This window comes from Garra rufa, chromosome 16 (genome assembly GCF_049309525.1).
Source record: "Garra rufa chromosome 16, GarRuf1.0, whole genome shotgun sequence".
In the NCBI taxonomy this organism is placed as follows: domain Eukaryota; kingdom Metazoa; phylum Chordata; class Actinopteri; order Cypriniformes; family Cyprinidae; genus Garra; species Garra rufa.
In genome coordinates, this window is record NC_133376.1 from 23133700 (window position 1) to 23152799 (window position 19100).

Consider the following 19100-nt stretch of genomic DNA (forward strand, 5'->3'; position numbering starts at 1 on the left):
TAAAGTAGATTTTCTCAGTATTTTGATTTTTTTGCATCCTCAGATTCCAGATTTCCAGTTTGTTGTGTTTCGGCCAAATATTGTCCTAACAAACCATACATATTTATACTTATTTATTCAGCTTTAAGATTATGTATGAATCTCAATTTGAAAACATTTACCCTTATGACTGGTTTTGTGGTCACAAATGTCTGAGGAAAACACTCTGAAAATAGGAAATTGCCTAAATTCATATAATGTTTAGGAAATAATTTAATGTTTTTATCAGGCTTTTATAGCATCAGGAGAAAATATGCCTTTTGACTTTTAAAATATATATATATCATATACAATATGTTTAGTGTTTTGAACGAACCGTATTACGTTTGCTGTTACCATGGTAGCCAGAGATGGTTTGGGTGGCTGACAAACATGGCGCTGCGGAGGAAGCGTGTTAGCTGCAAACAAAAACACTTTTGCTGTTGCTGCATGTAGCCGCGTTATTATTTTTGTCCGCGAAGCGAAGCATATTGTTTGGATGAATGTCTGTGAAAAGGCGGCATAGGTTTTTTCTACATATTACCGCGACGTGAATCATTTTGTAAAGCGGACCAACTGACACAGCTAACGTTAACGTTAGCCACTTCATCTGTAGCAGAATCAGCCACTAACTAACTAATCCGCAGGATAATCCAGTCGGTTGTGACGACTAGCCAGGACCACTGTGTTATATCTCTATCGGGAAGGCTCGAAATATCTATTTAGTTTTCAAAGTACCATCTTGGTCAATGAATTACAGAGAAGTACTTTAAATATCAGCGCTGAATAGAAAACAGTTGACCTGTCACACTTCAAAAGGATCTGCGTAACTCAGTGATTATTCTAACAAACGAGATGGAGTTGAACTTAAACCACGTTGACTATCTCCAGGTAAGAAGATCTCAACTTCTCTGAATGTGATATGCTGTGATTTACAGTGATAGCAAATGTGCACTTGGTCGTCTAAAATGCACACTTGTAGGGCCTGTGACTGAAATATTTAGGAATTTTACATATTATTAAATATCAGAAAGGAAATTTACTAATGGCAATGTCATCTTTGTTTTCTCAGGTTGGAGTGACATCTCAAAAAACCATGAAACTTCTTCCAACTGTGGGGCGAAAAGCAACTCAAAAGGTATATCTGAGTCTATTTTGTATATGGAATAAATAATATTCCATGTTTAGTGTAAATCAAGCTTGTCAAGATCATCTGTTCACAGAAAATAATTACTGTCGTACACAATCAGTCAAACGTTTTTATTGTTTTTTAAGGAAGTCTCTTCTGTTCACCAAGCCTGCATTTATTTGATTTAAAGTACAAAAACAGTAATATTGTGAAAATTGTTTACTATTTAAAATAACTCTTTTCTATTGGAATACATATTTAAAATGTATTTTTCAAAGCTGGATGTTTAGCATCTTTACTCCAGTCACATGATCCTTCAAAAATCATTCTAATATTATGAATTGCTGCTCATAAAACATTTATTGATATGAATGATATAGTGTATATTGTTGTAAAAGCTTTTTATTTCAGATAAATCTTTGGATCTTTCTATTTATTAAAGAATCCTAAAATATGTACTCAACAGTTTTAATTATTTATCATAATAATAAAAAAGTAAATCTTGAACAGCAAAATCACATGTAACTTTGATCACAGGAGTAAATTACATTTTAAAATGTATTCAGATAGAAAGCAGTAATTTTTAGTAATAAAAATATATCACAATATTAATGATCTTGCTCTATTTTGGATCAAATAAATGCAGGCTTGGTGAGCAGAAGAGACTTCTTGAAAAAACATTTAAAATCTTATTCCAAAACCTTTGACTGGTACTGCACATTAAATTAGTAATTGTATTTAACAAGCAATATTCTTTTAACAGAAAATTCAATTTTAAAACTTAATGAAAGCTTATGAATGCTGGAATTAATATCTGTGACAAAAATGTACGGTCTTAAAAACTTTCCATAGTTTTAAGGGCTTAATGACCTTTCCGCTGTAGACTATTTCAGGGGTTTATTTTGTAAAACAAGGGCGATGGAGATTAGATCCCACTTGTGAAAGAGCATTCAACATGTTTTGTTTATTTGAGCATGTGCTTGACATTTCTCCCCCACTCAGTCAAACAGCATACAAGCATTTGTTATAGACGCAACGTGATGGCTTGACAAATAAAGTTGTTGATGTATCTGGTGGTTCTAGTTTGTTGTTTTCTCATTTCAGGTGGCTGTTGCAGATCATGATGGTGTTGTGACCTGTTTTGGAATGAAAAAAGGGGAGGCTGTGGTATGTATCAGAGATGTTTCCTGTTGCAGTATACATTAGCATTCAAACGTTTGGGTCAGTAAGATGTTGAAAGAAATTAACACTTCAGTTCAGCAAGGATGTTTCAAGTTGATCAAAAGTGAAATTATTTGTTTCAATATATATATGCTGTTCTTTTTGAACTTTAGTATTTATAAAAAATCCTGAGAAAAAATGTGTCACGGTTTCCTCAAAAATATTAAATGGGTAGTTAACACAAAAAATTTAATTTTGTCATTAGTTACTCACCCTCATGCCGTTCCAAACCCGTAAGACCTTTGTTGATCTTTGGAACACAAATTAAGATATTTTTGATCTAATCCAAGAGCTTTCTGACCCTGCATAGACAGCAAGAGTCCTACCATGGTCAAGGCACAGGAACGTAGTAAGGACATTGCTAAAATGGACAGAATTTAATGACAGAATTTTCATTTTTTTTGGGTGAACTCTCCCTTTAAGCGGCACGACTGCAAATCAAAGACATTTTTTTTCAATGGGGGAATAAATCTCTGTCTTTTTTGTCAGCCTGTGTTCAAATCACTCCCAGGACAGAAGATCTCCAGACTTGAGCTTGGAGGGGCTTTGGGAACCCCTCAGGAAAAGATCTTTGTGAGCTCTGGCTCTGAAGTGAGGGGATATACTAAAAAGGGCAAACAGTTTCTTACATTTGAAGCCAACCTAACAGAGAGCATAAATGCCATGTGAGATCTGCTTTTTGTTTTTCGGACTCCCTTGATTAGCAAATTTGATATGACATATAACAGTGTCATTATGGATGCTTCACTTTTTGTTGTGCCTTATTTTCCCACAGGCACGTTTCAGGGTCAGATCTGTTTGTGTGTGCCAGTTACATTTATAACCATTACTGTGACTGCAAGGATCAGGACTACTACCTGTCAGGAGACAAGATCAATGACGTCCTGTGTTTACCTGTGGAGACTGTGAGCCGCATTGTGCCCATCCTGGCTTGCCAGGACAGGGTACTTCGAGTTTTGCAGGTAGGTTAACACAGCGTCCAGTCCTGTCCATGTTTACCACCCTTTGTCTGTTACCTAATTATAATTTAACAATCACTGGTAGTCATGATGTCCATTACTTGGTGGCCATATACAATATTTGATGCTCAAGTCATCCTACATATTGTGCTCCATCAGGGCTCCGACCTTCAGTATGATGTAGAAGTTCCCGGACCTCCAACTGTTCTGGAACTTCTCAACAGAGATGGTGGTATGTATTAAATACCTGCTCATTTATTTTAGTCTAAAAGCATGTATTGGTCAAGTCTGAGAATTTGATAACTCATGAAATCTTGATCTTCAGGAAAGGGTGGTGAGGAAGTTCTTTATGGAACAGCTGATGGTAAACTAGGTCTTCTTCAGATTACCAAATCTGGACCCGTTACTAGTTGGGAGCTAGATAACGAGAAGAAAAAAGGAGGTATGAATTAGATAGTGAGGGGTTATTAGATATTAAATATTAAAGCCATGATCATTTGTATTGTTTTTTTTGGTCTTTTTTTAAGGTGTGCTTTGTATTGATACCTTTGACATTGTTGGTGATGGTGTGAAGGACATCCTGGTGGGAAGGGATGATGGGACTGTGGAGGTCTACGGGTTGGACAGTTCAAATGAGCCAACGCTGCACTTTGAAAATGTGAGTGTCACATGTAAATGATAAACAATTTAAAAAACACCCTAATTAAAGATATAGTTCACCCAAAAATGAAAGTACTGTCATTAATTACTCACCCTCATGTCATTCCACACCTGTAAGACCTGTTGTGTTCATCTTCTGAACACAAAATAAAATATTTTTGATGAAATCCCAGAGCTTTCCGACCCTGCATAGACAACAACGCAACTGACACGTTCAAGGTGACATCAGTGATTTAACCACAGTTTTATGAAGCTTCATTTTCGGATGAACTATTCCTTTAAACAAGACCTTGTCTCAAATTAAATTGAGCTACACTACACTTGTAATAATTGTCTTTCCGTGTTTACAAGGTTTTATCTGAGAGTGTCACATCAATCCAGGGTGGCTGCGTCGGAAAGGAAATGTATGATGAAGTTCTTACAACAACTTACACAGGTTAGCTGTGGATGTTAGATAAAAGCATGTTACTGTGTATTTTCTAAGAATAATACTGTGTGGATGATGTCAGTGTACAGTTTATTCTTCACTAAGAGGTCATGTGACTGGTTTTCAGGATGGGTGTCTGGTCTCACCACAGAGCCTCAGCAGATGGTAGCAGGCCCAGGGGATGAGATCAAGATGAGCCGGGAGACCCAGGGGAAGGTGGCTGCACTCAGGTATTACACATCCGTCTGTTTCCTGTCCTGATGATGAGTCTTATACAGCAAATGTCTGTTTACCAGACTGCCATAGATTTTGAAACACCTGACATGCCTAGTTTGGTGCATGTGTTTGTACAGGGCAGAGTTAGAGCAGTTGCAAGTGAAAGTGTTGCAGGGGAGAGAAAAATACCAGCAGAGCTCTCAGTCCAGCACGGCTGTGTCCGCTGTACCAGTCTTTAGCATCAATGACAAATTCACGTTGTGCCAGGATGATGCCAGCTACAGCCTCACATTAGAGGTGCAGACTGCCATTGATAACTTGCTGCTACAGGTGAGAGCAATACACCACAATTCATCTTGTATTTATTTAAACTAGTGTTCGAAAGTTTAAATTAAATTAAATTTTGTGGTGGCAAAGCTGAATTTATAACAGCCACTACTGCAGACTTCAGTATCACATGATGCTTCAGAAATAATTCTAATATGCTAATTTTGTGCTAATTAAATGAATAAACATTGAAGGGATAGTCCACCCAAAATTGAAAATTCTGTCATTAATTACTCACCCTCATGTGAGACCTTTGTTCATCTTCAGAACACAAATTAATATATTTTTGATGAAATCCAAAAGCTTTCTGGCCCTCCATAGACAGCAACACATTGTTTAAGTCCTAAAAAGGTGGCAAGGAGAGTGTTAAAATAATCCATGTCACCTAAGTGGTTCAAACATAATGTTATGAAGCTATGAGAATACTGTTTGTGCTTAAAGAAAAAAAAACAATGACTTTATTCAACAATTTCATCTCTTCTGTGGTACTCTCATGAATGTGCGTCGAAGACTGACATAGAAGGCACCTTTCTGGGCCTTGAACATGGTTGTGTTGCTGTCTATGCAGTAGAGTTGTGGTACTCGGACTTGTACTCGGACTCGAGTCCGGTCTCGAGTTAAATTTTTAGCGGACTCGGACTTGTCACGGACTCGGATGCATTTTGACTCGGACTTGACTCGGGAATAATTGCCGAGTCCAGCCGAGTCCAGAAACAGTTGACGGAAATTTTACTGACTCGATGCATTATTACGAAAGTGACATTCAGTATTCGCACGTGTTTAAAAGTCTTGCCAGTACTTGAAAGCCTGTTGGGAGAAATACAGATGTGTCACAATATCTGATCGGTGCAACCGGTCTTAAAGCGACAACAGCGTAAACCTGCTGCAGCAGACTGCGTCATATTACATTTACCTATTTTAAGACACAATTCAGAATTTTTTTATATGATGTTTATATGTTGTATTTCGGACTTTATTACTCAAATTAACTCAACAGAGTTTTCTGAGGGGAAAAATGTCAGAAGTGTGGGATTTAAACTCATGATTTTGAGCTGAGGGGAAAAGGGAGAATGTCATTTCTTATCAAAATTGTGATATATAATCTTGGAATTGTGAAAATAAAGTCAGAATTTTGAAATATAACCTCAAATTTACTTTTTTTTACTCTTTTATTCCATGGCCTCCATAGACTGCTACTTAAAAACTGTCCCCTTACAGCCTCATTTTTATCCAAGAAAAAAAATAAAAATGCCATGCCAATGCAACCCTAGTCTCAGCCTCAGGCATCACGCCCACGGAACGTTGGCTAAACGTCTGATGCATATGGTACGCTTAACTGGAAACACTTCAGGAATGTCGAAGTCATCATCTGATTAGTTGAATTTGACCGGATTTCCGGAAGATGCGAGTGACGCGTTTATTTTCGGTCCGCCGGGAAACAAAGCGCAGACTGATTTACTCGGCGTTTTGCTAAAATGTGCTTATGCAGACGCCATTGTTGTTTTACACATATGCGACGTTCGCGAACAAATTACTGACTTACTGCTTGTTCTCCCTCTTCTTCGTTATCTTTCAATGCTGGTTATTTCAATGACTGACTTGTTGCACGCCAGTCTGTTGTTGTGGGGGCATTTCCACGCACATAAACGTGACGCTGAACGAAACAAACTGTGATTGGTTGTTTGACATGTCAATCAAACGGTCTTATGGGCGGGACATTTTGGACTCGGACTCGACTCGGACTCGAATGGATAAAGACTCGGACTCGACTTAGGTGGACTCGACCCAACACTACTATGCAGGGTCAGAAAGCGCTCAGATTTCTTCAAAAACATCTTAATTTGTGTTACAAAGATAAACAAAGTTCTTATGGGTTTAGAAAGACATGAGGGTGAGGCATTAATGACAGAATTTTGAACAGTCCTTTTAAGAGCTGGAACTATCCATTTCATTTAAAGATGTATTTTAATCAAAGATCTTCACTAATTAATGTGTTGTAATTTAAGCATTGTAAAATATAAGATTTGTTTCTGACAGAGTGATGTTCCCATTGACCTGCTGGATGTTGATAAGAATTCAGCAGTGGTCAGCTTCAGCGAATGTGATTCAGAGGTAATGAAGGTGCTATATCATTAAGCTTACTTAATGACCACATCACATGTGTTTGCAAAACTGTCTTTGTTTGTCCATCTAACCCCACAGTCAAACGGGAACTTTCTCCTCGCCACCTACAGGTGCCAAGCAAATACAACTAGGCTGGAACTGAAGGTGTCTATTTCTTTGTGTAATATGGACTATTTTCATTTAAATTGCAAGATTGGCAATATTTGAGCATTTGTCCTGATTTTGCTCTAAGGTGAGGTCTATAGAGGGTCAGTACGGCACCCTTCAGGCTTACGTGACGCCAAGGCTTCAGCCCAAAACCTGCCAGGTTCGACAATACCAGATCAAACCTCTTTCCCTCCACCAGAGAACACACTCAATCGATCAGGATCGGTGAGCTTAGAGAAACACAATAGTTATAAATTCTTATCATGCATTTATTCTGCCAGCTAAACATTACTGTCATTCTCTCTTCATGACTAGGCCTATGAACACATTGAGACTGACAGGACAGTTCAGTTTTGCAGAGATCCATTCATGGGTTGTGTTCTGTCTGCCTGAGGTCCCAGAGAAAACCCCGGCAGGAGAGAGCATCACATTCTACTTTCAGAACACTTTCTTGGGCACACAGCTAGAAGCCACCTATTGGTGAGGCCTACTTGTTCAATATATAAATATGTATATTTATAAAATGTATCCATGAATTAGTACTATTTTTCTTTATGTGCATATGATTGTTTTGTACCTTGCAAAATCTGCAAAATGTTATTTTACCAAAATAATAGGGATCAGTACTGACCTAAAAACTTGATTCTTGTTACCTGAATGATTCACAGCTGTGTTTTTTGGTTTAGTGACAGTTGGTAATGAGTCACTTGTATGTCCTGAACAGTTATTATTTGGTTTTTCAACATTTGTGTGTATTTGAACCCTTTCCAACAATGACTGTATGATTTTGAGATCCATCTTTTCACACTGAGGACAACTGAGGGACTCATATACAACTATTACAGAAGGTTTAAATGCTCAGTGATGTTTACATATACCCCCGGTTTCACAGACAAGGCTTAAGCCTAGTCCTAGACTAAAATGTAAGTCTGAGCTGTTTCAACTGAAACAAAATTGCACTGATTGATCTTAAAATATATCAGTGCCTTTGTTTTGTCTCAAGATGCACATCAGTAATGTTTTTTCTAAGCATGTTTATAAAAATTACTTAAATGTCCTAATTGAACTATGGCCTAATCCTGGCTTAGTCTAAGCCCTGTCTGTGAAACCGGGCCATAGTCCACTATTGTGGGCTATATGTAAATGTCTTTAATGTGAAATATCTTATTCAGGTCAGTACTAAATAAAAAATAACATGCATTTTGTATGATCCCTCTTATTTTGGTAAAATAATTAACATTTTGCAGAATTTGCAAGGTATATGTAAAATTTTTACCTCAGTTGTATTTATTTTTGCGTATTACGGTTGGATAAAGACCCTAATAGATGATTTATTTATTAGAGAAAGTGTTGTAATCAATCTTTATCATTTTTTTTTTAATGGTTTCCAGTAAAGGTGAGGCAAACTTCAAATCAGACAACATTTCTACCATATCCATACTGAAGGATGTTTTGTCTAAAGAGGCCACGAAGCGGAAAATCAATCTGAATATATCCTACGGTGAGTTCACAAAAGTGGTTTATTAAATGAGACCCCCTCTTGGCTAAATCCAATCAGAAGTGGTCAGTAGAAATGCATTTGGGTTGCAAAATTATACTAGATGTAAATGGCGATCTCTTTTGGCTGACCACTGTTGTTATGTTGGTTTCAGAGGTGAATGAGGACTCTGTGAGCCATACTCTTCAAATGATTCATCCCAAGCTAGAGTACCAGCTGATTTTGGCCAAAAAAGTTCAGCTTATTGATGCTTTGAAGGTAAAACATAAAAAAGACCAAAAAAAAAAAAAACATGCTTAAAACAAGCCTACTGAGTGTGTCTTTGTGTATTGTACGCAGGAGCTGCAGGTGCATGAAGGGAATGCAGATTTCCTGATTCCAGAGTATCGCAGTATACTGGATGAATCTGCCCAGCTCTTAGAAGAATATAAGAAACAACCAGCACATTTAGAAAGATTGTATGGTGAGTGAATTCTACAGAGTATTTTACAATATATTATTTCAAATTTTAGGGGCCAGATTTACTAAACAAGGCAAATTAGAGTGCTGTCCATGCCTTTTCAGCGCTAATTCTTCACTGCACGTCTTTAGTAAATCCTGACAGTACTATTTTAACACCAAAAGACAGTCTGCACTAGTGCAAGCTGTTAGGAAATCTGGCCCTAGATGTAAAAATGTATTGTAGATTTCTATAAAATTAATGTTTTTTTTACACAACTCCTGTATATTCAGATTATGTCTTTGCACAAGAAATAATGAGACTGAGATCTATGGGTTAACAAACCATTTTGTGTTTTCTTACAGGTATGATCACTGATTTGTTCATCGACAAGTTCAAATTTAAAGGACAAAATGTCAAAACAAAAGTTTCACAGCTGCTCGCGATTCTGAACAACTATGAACTTGATTCACTGATGGAATTTTTCAGTGAAGCGTAATGAAATGTACAATTAAAGCACTTTTAGAAATGTGTTTTGTGATTTTTGTGTTTTTGCAATAAACATTTGTTATTCTAGAGGGATCAAGCTGTTTGTTCCATTACAGATTCAAATTAAAATGTTCAATGTAATAAACATAAAAACATATGTGTGACTGCAGTTGTTTTATATATTTTTAGAACTCTCATCCATTGTCTAGATACATTTCTACAGAAATAAACATTGTCATGAACAATTTGTGCCTGTTTTTGTTTGTCTTTCAGCCAGAACATACTGTCATTCAATCAATCTTTCCGTTGATCATATTTTGATATTTTATTTTTGGAAAAAAACTTAGTGTGATGACGGCAGTATTAGAATAAAATTTTTAAAAATTATGCACATACACTACCAGTCAAAAGTTTTTGAACAGTAAGATTTGTAATGTTTTTAAAGAAGTCTCTTCTGCTCACCAAGCCTGCATTTATTTGATCCAAAGTACAGCAAAAAGAGTCAAATTTTGAAATATTTGTACTATTTAAAATAACTTTTCTATTTTAACATATTTTACAATGTAATGTTTTCCTGTGATTTCAACGCTGAATTTTAAGCATCATTACTCCAGTCACATGATCCTTCAAAAATCATTTTAACATTCTGATTTGCTGTTAAAAAAACATTTATTATATTATGTTGGAAACAGCTGAGTAGAATTTTTTCAGGCTTCTTTGATAAATATAAAGTTAAGAACGGAAGAATCATCACTTCTGTTCAATTTAAAGCATCCTTATTAAATAAAAGCATTACTATTATATTTTATATTTCTATTCATCAAAGTACTCATCTGTATTAAATATTGATATAAAAATGTTATAATATAAAACGTAATGTAAAATATAAAAAATGTAATATGCAAATCAGCATATTAGAATGATTTCTGAAGAATCGTGTAACACTGAAGATTAAAGTAATGATGCTAAAAGTTTAGCTTTGCTCACATTTGAATAACATTTTAAAATATATTCAAATAGAAAGCAGTTATTTTAAATATTTAAATATTTCACAATAGTACTGCTTTTGCTGGCTCAAATAAATGCAGGCTTGGTGAGCAGAATAGACTTCTTTAAAAAGCATTAAAAATCTTAAAGTCCAAAAACTTTTGACTAGTAGTGTATAAACGTGCCATCTTGAGATTCAATTTCACATTGTTTTCAAACAGTTTCAAAATTCCTTTGAGCCAATGAAAGTCAACGGCTCGGCAGAATCGCAATTTGTACTTTGTAGGCTTCCGTATAATAAGTGACGTTTGGGTTTGCTGCATTCTGATTGGCCCGTTTCAATAGTCGCGGGCTACTTGAACTGAGACAGCCACAATATCAAACCAAGCAGCTGCAAAAAAGCAACAAGGCGCCGTTTGACTTCATAGAAGGATCTTTTGTGAGCTCTCCGTGGCGTATTGAGGGGCTTTGCACACCGGCATGGCGCGGTTTCTTTAGGATAGGAATATTGCATGATTTATTTTTGAATCTCGGTTTTGTAAAACGCCGCTGGTAACTGTTTATATTGTTTTTGTCCGGATTTCAACAGCTCATCTCTACCAGTCTCCCTGGTTAGCCCGATTTACATGCTTTATTTGGTGTTTACGTGTGTGTTGTTTGATCAAAGGTGTTAAAAAATAACATCAAATCCTGTGGTGTGTATGCTTTAAACCATCGATCCGTTTTGCAGGGCGATTTGAGTTGATCTCCTGCTGTAAGGATGTCATCTGTCGGTCAAACACAAGGAAGCGCGGTTCAAGACTCGGGAGCAGATATTCACAATCAAGAAAACATGCTTTCACGACTACGCGGCGCAGCAAAGAACAGAGTCGAAAATCGGGAAAATGTCAACCCTAAACCAGGCAACAGGACTGTACTGGGCGCCCTGGAGAACAATCAGCGCAGACAGCCCGTTCTGCGCGGCGCTAAACAGGTTAGAGCACGCATGGCACATGACAATGAAATGTGCTTCTGTTATAGACTGATTCCATCAGCTTAAGAGTAACGTTAGCATGTATGAGGATTTAGTTCAACAATCTGTGTCTTGCTTCTAACAACTACTAACCTCACAATATTGATTAGACATGAACTGAACGCTGCTTTGGTTGAACTAACGTTAGTCAAAGTGCTCGCAGGCTTTGTCCCTTTGAATCACGAATATAAATATAAATTTTGTACCCTTTTGGCTTCTCTTTTGGGTCAAATTGCATTTATGGCGCCACATGTGGAAAAAGAAATGCAGTGTTAAATGCCTGCAGCTCATTCCCTCCCAACGCGCAGACCGCCATTTTACAAACCCATTCACTGCTGCCATAGTAAACCGGGTTGGCTGGTTAGTTAAAGGGGTAGTTCACCAAAAACGAATTGACCTGTGCTCCCTAATATTTCAGATATGTACAATCATACACGTTCTGTGTACCACAAAAGATGTTTGACTGAGGCTGTCATTCTGCATAACATTTTTACTTCCAAATGAGGTTACATATAGTTCTGGTTGACTGTAATACTGCAGCAGGTGCATATCCAAATTATTTATTTTTCCCACAAAGTAACGTTACCTTTTTTTTTTTTACCTTCTAAATCTGGGTACAGCTGTGTTTTTACAAATGGTGTTAACATACTACTCGCACTTGTTTTTTTTTCCTCTCGATTTAAGATGTTTTCAAGTAGACAAGGTAACACTTATTAAAGGGTTAGTTCAGTCAAAAGTGAAAATTGTCTATATTTACTCTTCCTCATGTCGTTTCAAACCCTTAAGACCTTTTTATCTTCAGAACTCAAGTGAAGAGATTTAATGAAATCTGAGAGCCTTCTATAAAATAGTCTGTGAGATCATTCAGTGGTTCAACTAATTTTATGAGGCTACGAGTACTTTTTGCAAAAAAAAAACTATTCTCTCCTGAATCGCCCTCTGCCTCCATTATTGAAAATTTGTCCAATAAAGTCAAGCAAACCACTGTCACATCACCTCTTTTGTTTTTTTCTGTTCTTGCTACTTTTCTGGGCCTTGAATGTGGAATGTCCCATGTAGTCTCTGGAGAGTCAGAAAGCTCTTGGATATTCGTCAAATATCTTAATTTGTGTTCCGAATATCAACGAAAGTCTTACGGTTTTGGAACGCTATGAGAATGAATAATTAATGACTTTTTTTTTTTTGTGTAAACATTCCTTTAACATGCATGACATGAACTTGCTGTTTTAATTCAGTATGTTTCTTCAGATAAAGGCATGTGATTAAAAGCATAAATGTAACTACCCTCAGAGTACAGTGGAGAAACTACAACTCAAGAAACCGTCATACTGTTTCTCAAATGTCAGTTATTATAAATTTGTATACACACTTCAGAGTGTTTATACTTTTGCATGTTTTCATGACCTTAAATTAGTCACAGCTCAAAACTCAACCAGTGTTTCCAACCGCTCAAAACTGAAGTGGGTCAAATTGACTACATGATAAAGCTCCTGCAAAAAGACCCTATAATCACCCATGTACTCTATAGGACAGTGGGTTTTTTTTTTTTTTCCATCACTAATCCATTTTTCTGTTTCTAGGTCTCTGGGCCCCAGATAATCGCATGCAAATCTGAAGAACATGGCAGAAGCTTTGGAGAGAAGCCTTCCAACAGGCAACCTGCTTTTCAGATCCATGTGGATGAGCCTGATGGTGCATGCTCTAAGAAACTGTCCACCCAAAGAGCAACCATGGATTGCTCCCCTCTCACACTAAATCCCACCGTGACCCGTCTAAGGCAGCCCCTCGCCACTATTGACCTGCCAATGGAAGCCAGTTTTGGTAAGGCAAACACCTACCCTGTTTTGTTTCTCTTTATCGACCTCAGTTTTCAATGCAGAAGCAAGCGTTTTGTTTTTTTTTTCTGGTAATGTGTTAGACTTCTGGTTCATAAGCTGCCTTAAGGAAATGAAATGAAAATCAGTAAATGGTAAAACCATTTGCACTACAAACCATTGTTAATAAAGATAATACATTAAAGTAATATGGTAAGACACTAGTTTGCCATATCAAGCAGCGAAATGAGTTGTTTTGTACAGCTGGAAGCGGAAGAGACCAGAAGCCAGGCACATTACATTTGCGAAATGGCTGGTATGACAGAAAAGGTGATTTGAGTACCTTAATTATAACTTATACATCTCTTATTACATAGACTCTCCTATGGATATGTCGATAATTGATGGTGAAGAGAGGCCCACAAATGTTAACGAAGTCGCAGATTACGCAGCAGAGATACACGCGCACTTGCGGGAAATGGAGGTGAGGACATGAAGGTTGCATGTGTACATCAGTCTTTTAATGACGCATTCTCTACAGCTTTGCTCAGATTTTATGCTTTTGTCATGCAGGTGAAGTCAAAGCCAAAAGCAGGTTACATGAAGAAACAGCCCGACATCACAAACAGCATGCGTGCCATTCTAGTAGACTGGTTGGTGGAAGTAGGAGAGGAGTACAAGCTCCAGAATGAGACGCTCTACCTGGCTGTAAACTACATCGATCGCTTTTTGTCTTCCATGTCTGTCCTGAGAGGAAAACTACAGTTGGTGGGCACCGCTGCTATGCTTTTGGCTTCGTAAGTATCTCTGCCTTAAAGCCTCCAATGGCGTAACCTTCCTTGCTGTTCTCAATACTCTCAATTCTCTCTCTGCCTGTAGGAAGTTTGAGGAGATCTATCCCCCGGAGGTGGCAGAATTTGTTTACATCACTGACGACACCTACACAAAAAAACAAGTGTTAAGGATGGAGCATCTGGTGCTGACCGTCCTCTCGTTTGATCTTGCTGCTCCAACGATCAATCAGTTCCTCACCCAGTATTTCTTGCACCAGCCTGTGAGCAACAAAGTGGAAAGCTTATCAATGGTGAGAACGCTTCCTGCAGTTCAGTAGTTGTATGGTGTTTTCCTGTTATCACATGAAACCGTTTTAACACTTTTACCTCCTTTCAGTTTCTTGGTGAGCTGAGTTTGATCGATTGTGACCCCTTCCTGAAGTACCTTCCATCTCAAACTGCTGCTGCAGCTTTCATTTTGGCCAACCACACAATTGCAGGTGGATCATGGGTGAGTTTGCACAATCAATTCTGGTATACAAAATTGGGTGACCATCTTTGTCACATTTTAGGGTTCATACACTGTGATGCCATCTCTTTGGTTCCCCAAAGAACCTTTCAGTGAAGGGTTCTTGAACCGTTTTGAAGAACATTTTAAAAATCTAAAGAGCCCGTTTTAACTAAAGAGGCTTTTCTGCATTTAAAAGGTTCCAAGGATGTTTAAGGTTCTTCATGGAACCATTGATGCCAATAAAGAACAGTTTAACCTTAATCCATACCTAGTCATCTAATTGATGGGTTTACTTGGATATTTTGGTTTTCCCTTTATAACTCTTGCCTTTTTGGTTTTCCCTTTATAACTCTTGCCTTTTTCAGTCGAAGGCACTTGTTGAGGTGACTGGCTACACTTTGGAGGATCTTATGCCGTGCATTCAGGATCTCCATCAGACCTACCTCGGTGCTGCTCAGCACACACAGCAGGCTGTTAAAGAGAAATACAAGGGCTCAAAGTAAGTTCACTTCCATTACATCAGTAGTTCAATGGTTGACTAACAATGGCTAACTTTTTCCTGTGGTGTTTCCTTCCAGGTACCATGAAGTCTCTCTCATTGAGCCTCCAGAGAAGCTGATGTTGAACTAACCAGTCTGTCAACATTGTTCATTGGTTCTGTACCTCTATGGGAATTGTGCACACTCTTTTTGATGCTTTTATTTCCGTAACTCCAATAACTGAAGCCATAGCCTCAATTTTGGAGGGATGGTGAGATCTTAGTGACATGTACATTTTTATCTGCAGTCCTTAAGGATTGCGCTTTTTATTTTATTTTTATTTTTTATGCTTGATACAACCAGATATTTGTACATTAGGTAATCAAGCTTTGTTTTAATATCAGTGTTTGTATTCTATTTTTATGAAAGACTCCAGCAGTGCACTTTATCTCTCCTTTCTACACTGTTAAAGTGACCCTCCCTTTTACATCTTAATAAAAGTGCTGCTGGCCTTTAACGTACTTTGTTCATGTCTTGTTTCTATTAATCATGTTCTGAGGTGGGAAGGGGTAAACTGTTTTATTGCATAATCTTTTGTGATAGACAGTTTAATTTAGAGTTGCTTCATTTATTGAATTTAGGTGATAACTTCTTGGATCTATTTTTATCAGTGTAAAGCATGCAAGTGGTTCTCCATGCAGTTGCTGAAATCCTGACTGGATTTGGAGAACTTGTTAAATTGGATATTAAGCTCACTTCCAAAACAGAAATTTGCAGACAATTTACTCATTCCCATTGTCGTTCAAGGTGTTCGTTCTTCAGTCAATAAACTAAAAATCAAAGACTTAGTGGACTTGTTTAGAGCCCTTTGAAGCTGCATTTAAACTGCAGTTTGGAAGTTCAGACTTGGAGGCACCATAGAAGTATACTATATGGAGAGAAATCATGAAATTAACTAAAAGAACATCTTGGATGACAAGGGGTGAGTTATCTCTTGGGCACAATAGACTTTGCTTGCAAATGGAACTTTGGTTTACAATGTTAATGTAAACATTATACTATAAAAGGTTACTTTTTAACTTAAGGCTGCTAAAAAGGTCACTTTTTTTTTTTTTTTTTTTGTGTGTCCTCTTGGTACACATGGCAATGTAACCCAAGCGGGAAAAAAGGGAAGTATACTCAGGAAGTGTACACTTCCATAATGTACATGAAGTGCTCTATTTTAACACACTAATTTTGTAGTTAATACAAAATTCTTTATTACTTACAGTTAAGATCTATGTGTACTCAACTGTGCTCTTTTAGCGCCATGAATATTAATTAATGTGCTTTTAACATCTGTAAAAGTATTTAGTGACCAATTGTAGTACAATTGAAACCACCTTTAGTACACTTTTAAACAGGGTTGGGAAAACTTTCATTTGAAAGTAATGCATTACAATATTGCGTTACTCCCTAAAAGTAATTACGTTAGTTACTTTTTTTTAATGGAAAGTAATGCATTACGATTCTTTTGCTGTACTTTTAAATCTGAGCAGGGCTTGATTTTTTTAAACAAATGTTATTTTTTAGCAAATGCAAAAGCCCTTTCACATGAAAATAAAGCAAGAAGCAGTGGTTTACAGTGAATTTATAACAGCTTAGAGGCGTTAAGCACGAAGCGGAGAGCCTAAAACTCCCTTAGCTGTTATAAATTTACTTTAAACCACTTCACGGGGCTTATTGTTTTTAAAAAGGAATGTAGTAAGGTTTTACAAAATACAGCAAATAAAATGTAATGATATTAATAAAAACATTAATCTTCTGCCAAACAATGTAGTTCCTCAGCAACAGTTTTGGTTGCAACAAAGTGGTTGCCGAGCAACACACAGATGTAAACAATGGTGTATGTTTGTAGAGTAATTTACAACAGCTTCGAATGTGGTTTAACCAATCAGAATGAAGGACCGGAACTATCAATTTTATAATTTGAAATGAATAAACCTCAGGCTGAAGGAAAAGTAAATTCACGTATGTACAGTACAACTTAAGCTATAAAAAAAAAAAGAAAAGAAGCGCAAATGTTAGTTTATCTAAAGTCATTTTTGCTTATTAGTATGGTTGAACTGGATCATCAAAGGTCAGCAGCAAAGACATTGGTTAATAAAATTGGATTAAATGCATTTGTGTTATATTTAATTGCATGTTTGTGTCATATTCTAAGTTTCACTGTTTTAAATAATTTTGATGAATACTGAATTGTGTTTTATTTTGGGAATGAGATAATGCATGTTCACATTTAGTTTAAAACTACAGTAACATTATGTTCACACAACTCCTCTGTAGTTCAGATTTTTTCCAAACTATTTGAACATCAGGAATCTGAAGGTGCAAAAACATCAAAATATTGAGAAAATCACCTTTAAAGTTGTCCACATAAAGTTCGTAGCCATGCATATTGCTAATCAAAAAATAGGTTTTGATATATTTATGCTAGGAAGTTTACAAAATGTTTTCATGGAACATGATCTTTACTTAATATCCTAATGATTTTTGACATAAAAGAAAAATTTATAATTTTGACCCATACAGTGTATTTTTGGCTATTGCTACAAATATACCTGTGCTACTTAAGACTGGCTTTGTGGTCCAGGGTCACATATAATTTATATTTCTACTTCAGTAGTACTTCAGTGCAATTTCAGAAGTATACTAAATACCACTGATATTTAGAAATCCACAAAAAATTTTATGTAAAGCGATGGTAGCACAAGCAATGCAATTATAAAACATTTCTGATGTACTTTATCTGAGTGTTAGTGCTAATTCATGTATTTGTGTTATGTGTACTTAAGTAGCACAGTTAGGAAACTACACAACCATTACATTAGAAATATATTTTAAATAAAATCATTAATTTAAACCTAGTATAACTGTATAAAAGTGTACTAACATTGAACTAATTAGTAAATCATTAAACACATATTTAAGATATATATTTTTGCGGTAGTATAGGCTACTTTTCTTCAATGTACTAAAAAATTTAAATATCAGTGGTATTTTGAATTCCTTTGCAACTGCACAAGTACTACTGATGTAGAAATATACTTTTAATTAGTGTATTTGTAGTGTATAATTTTTTTCAATTTTATTTAGCACAAAAAATAAGAATGTACTACAAATTTACTACACTGTAAAAACTATTTGTTCCGTCAGCTTAAAATAATTTGTTACCTGGCTGCCTTAAAATTTTAAGTTCAGTCAACTTGAAATGTTAAGTTGTACAAAGTGACAAATTAGATGTTTGAGTTGATTCAATTAAAATTTTTAAGTTTAACAAACCAATTTTTAAGTCAACTCAAATATCTAAGTTGTCACTTAGTACAACTTAACATTTCAAGTTGACTAAACTTGAATGTTAAGGCAGACAGTTAACAAATTATTTCAAGTTTAGTCAACTTGAAATGTTAAGTTGTACTAAGTGACTAACTTAAATATTTGAGTTGACTTAAATTGGTTTGTTAAACTTAGAATTTTAAGTCAACTCAAATATCTAAGTTGTCACTTAGTCAACTTAAAATGTTTAGGCAACAGGGTAACAAATTATTTTAAGTTGACTCAAATTGTTTTTTGTTGTTTGTTTACAGTGTAGCTGGTAGTTAAGTACTGTTTTAGTGCATTCAAGTATATTTTATTTGTACCTGGGAAAAGTTATGGCTTCGATATAACATGTGTTAAAAAAAATCAATAACACTTTTAATTAAAGTGGCAATCTTTGACTAGTCAGAGCATGTTTATGCATTATGCAATATGAACAGTTTAAAGCTGTTACTATACAGCAGCTATATTAGCAACCCAGTGACACAGTAGTCATAAAATTGTCAAATTTCA

General features: G+C 36.2%; 2 protein-coding genes across 2 annotated transcripts; both read left to right on the plus strand.

The window, feature by feature from the left end:
* Positions 1 to 372: 372 nt before the first annotated feature.
* bbs7 (Bardet-Biedl syndrome 7) lies at positions 373 to 9899 on the plus strand. The gene is made up of 19 exons (XM_073820756.1): positions 373 to 909; positions 1091 to 1156; positions 2252 to 2314; positions 2858 to 3033; positions 3144 to 3330; positions 3487 to 3559; positions 3653 to 3769; positions 3855 to 3985; positions 4339 to 4423; positions 4542 to 4644; positions 4768 to 4960; positions 6995 to 7069; positions 7160 to 7225; positions 7314 to 7453; positions 7544 to 7708; positions 8620 to 8729; positions 8881 to 8984; positions 9066 to 9189; positions 9531 to 9899. The coding sequence occupies exons 1-19, from the start codon at positions 874 to 876 to the stop codon at positions 9662 to 9664; spliced, it is 2148 nt and encodes a 715-aa protein (XP_073676857.1). The 5' UTR covers positions 373 to 873; the 3' UTR covers positions 9665 to 9899.
* A 1119-nt stretch (positions 9900 to 11018) lies between these two features.
* ccna2 (cyclin A2) lies at positions 11019 to 15751 on the plus strand. Its single transcript, XM_073820823.1, has 9 exons — positions 11019 to 11252; positions 11372 to 11614; positions 13234 to 13474; positions 13845 to 13951; positions 14041 to 14264; positions 14347 to 14551; positions 14638 to 14751; positions 15117 to 15250; positions 15330 to 15751. The coding sequence occupies exons 2-9, from the start codon at positions 11402 to 11404 to the stop codon at positions 15379 to 15381; spliced, it is 1290 nt and encodes a 429-aa protein (XP_073676924.1). The 5' UTR covers positions 11019 to 11252; positions 11372 to 11401; the 3' UTR covers positions 15382 to 15751.
* Positions 15752 to 19100: the final 3349 nt, after the last annotated feature.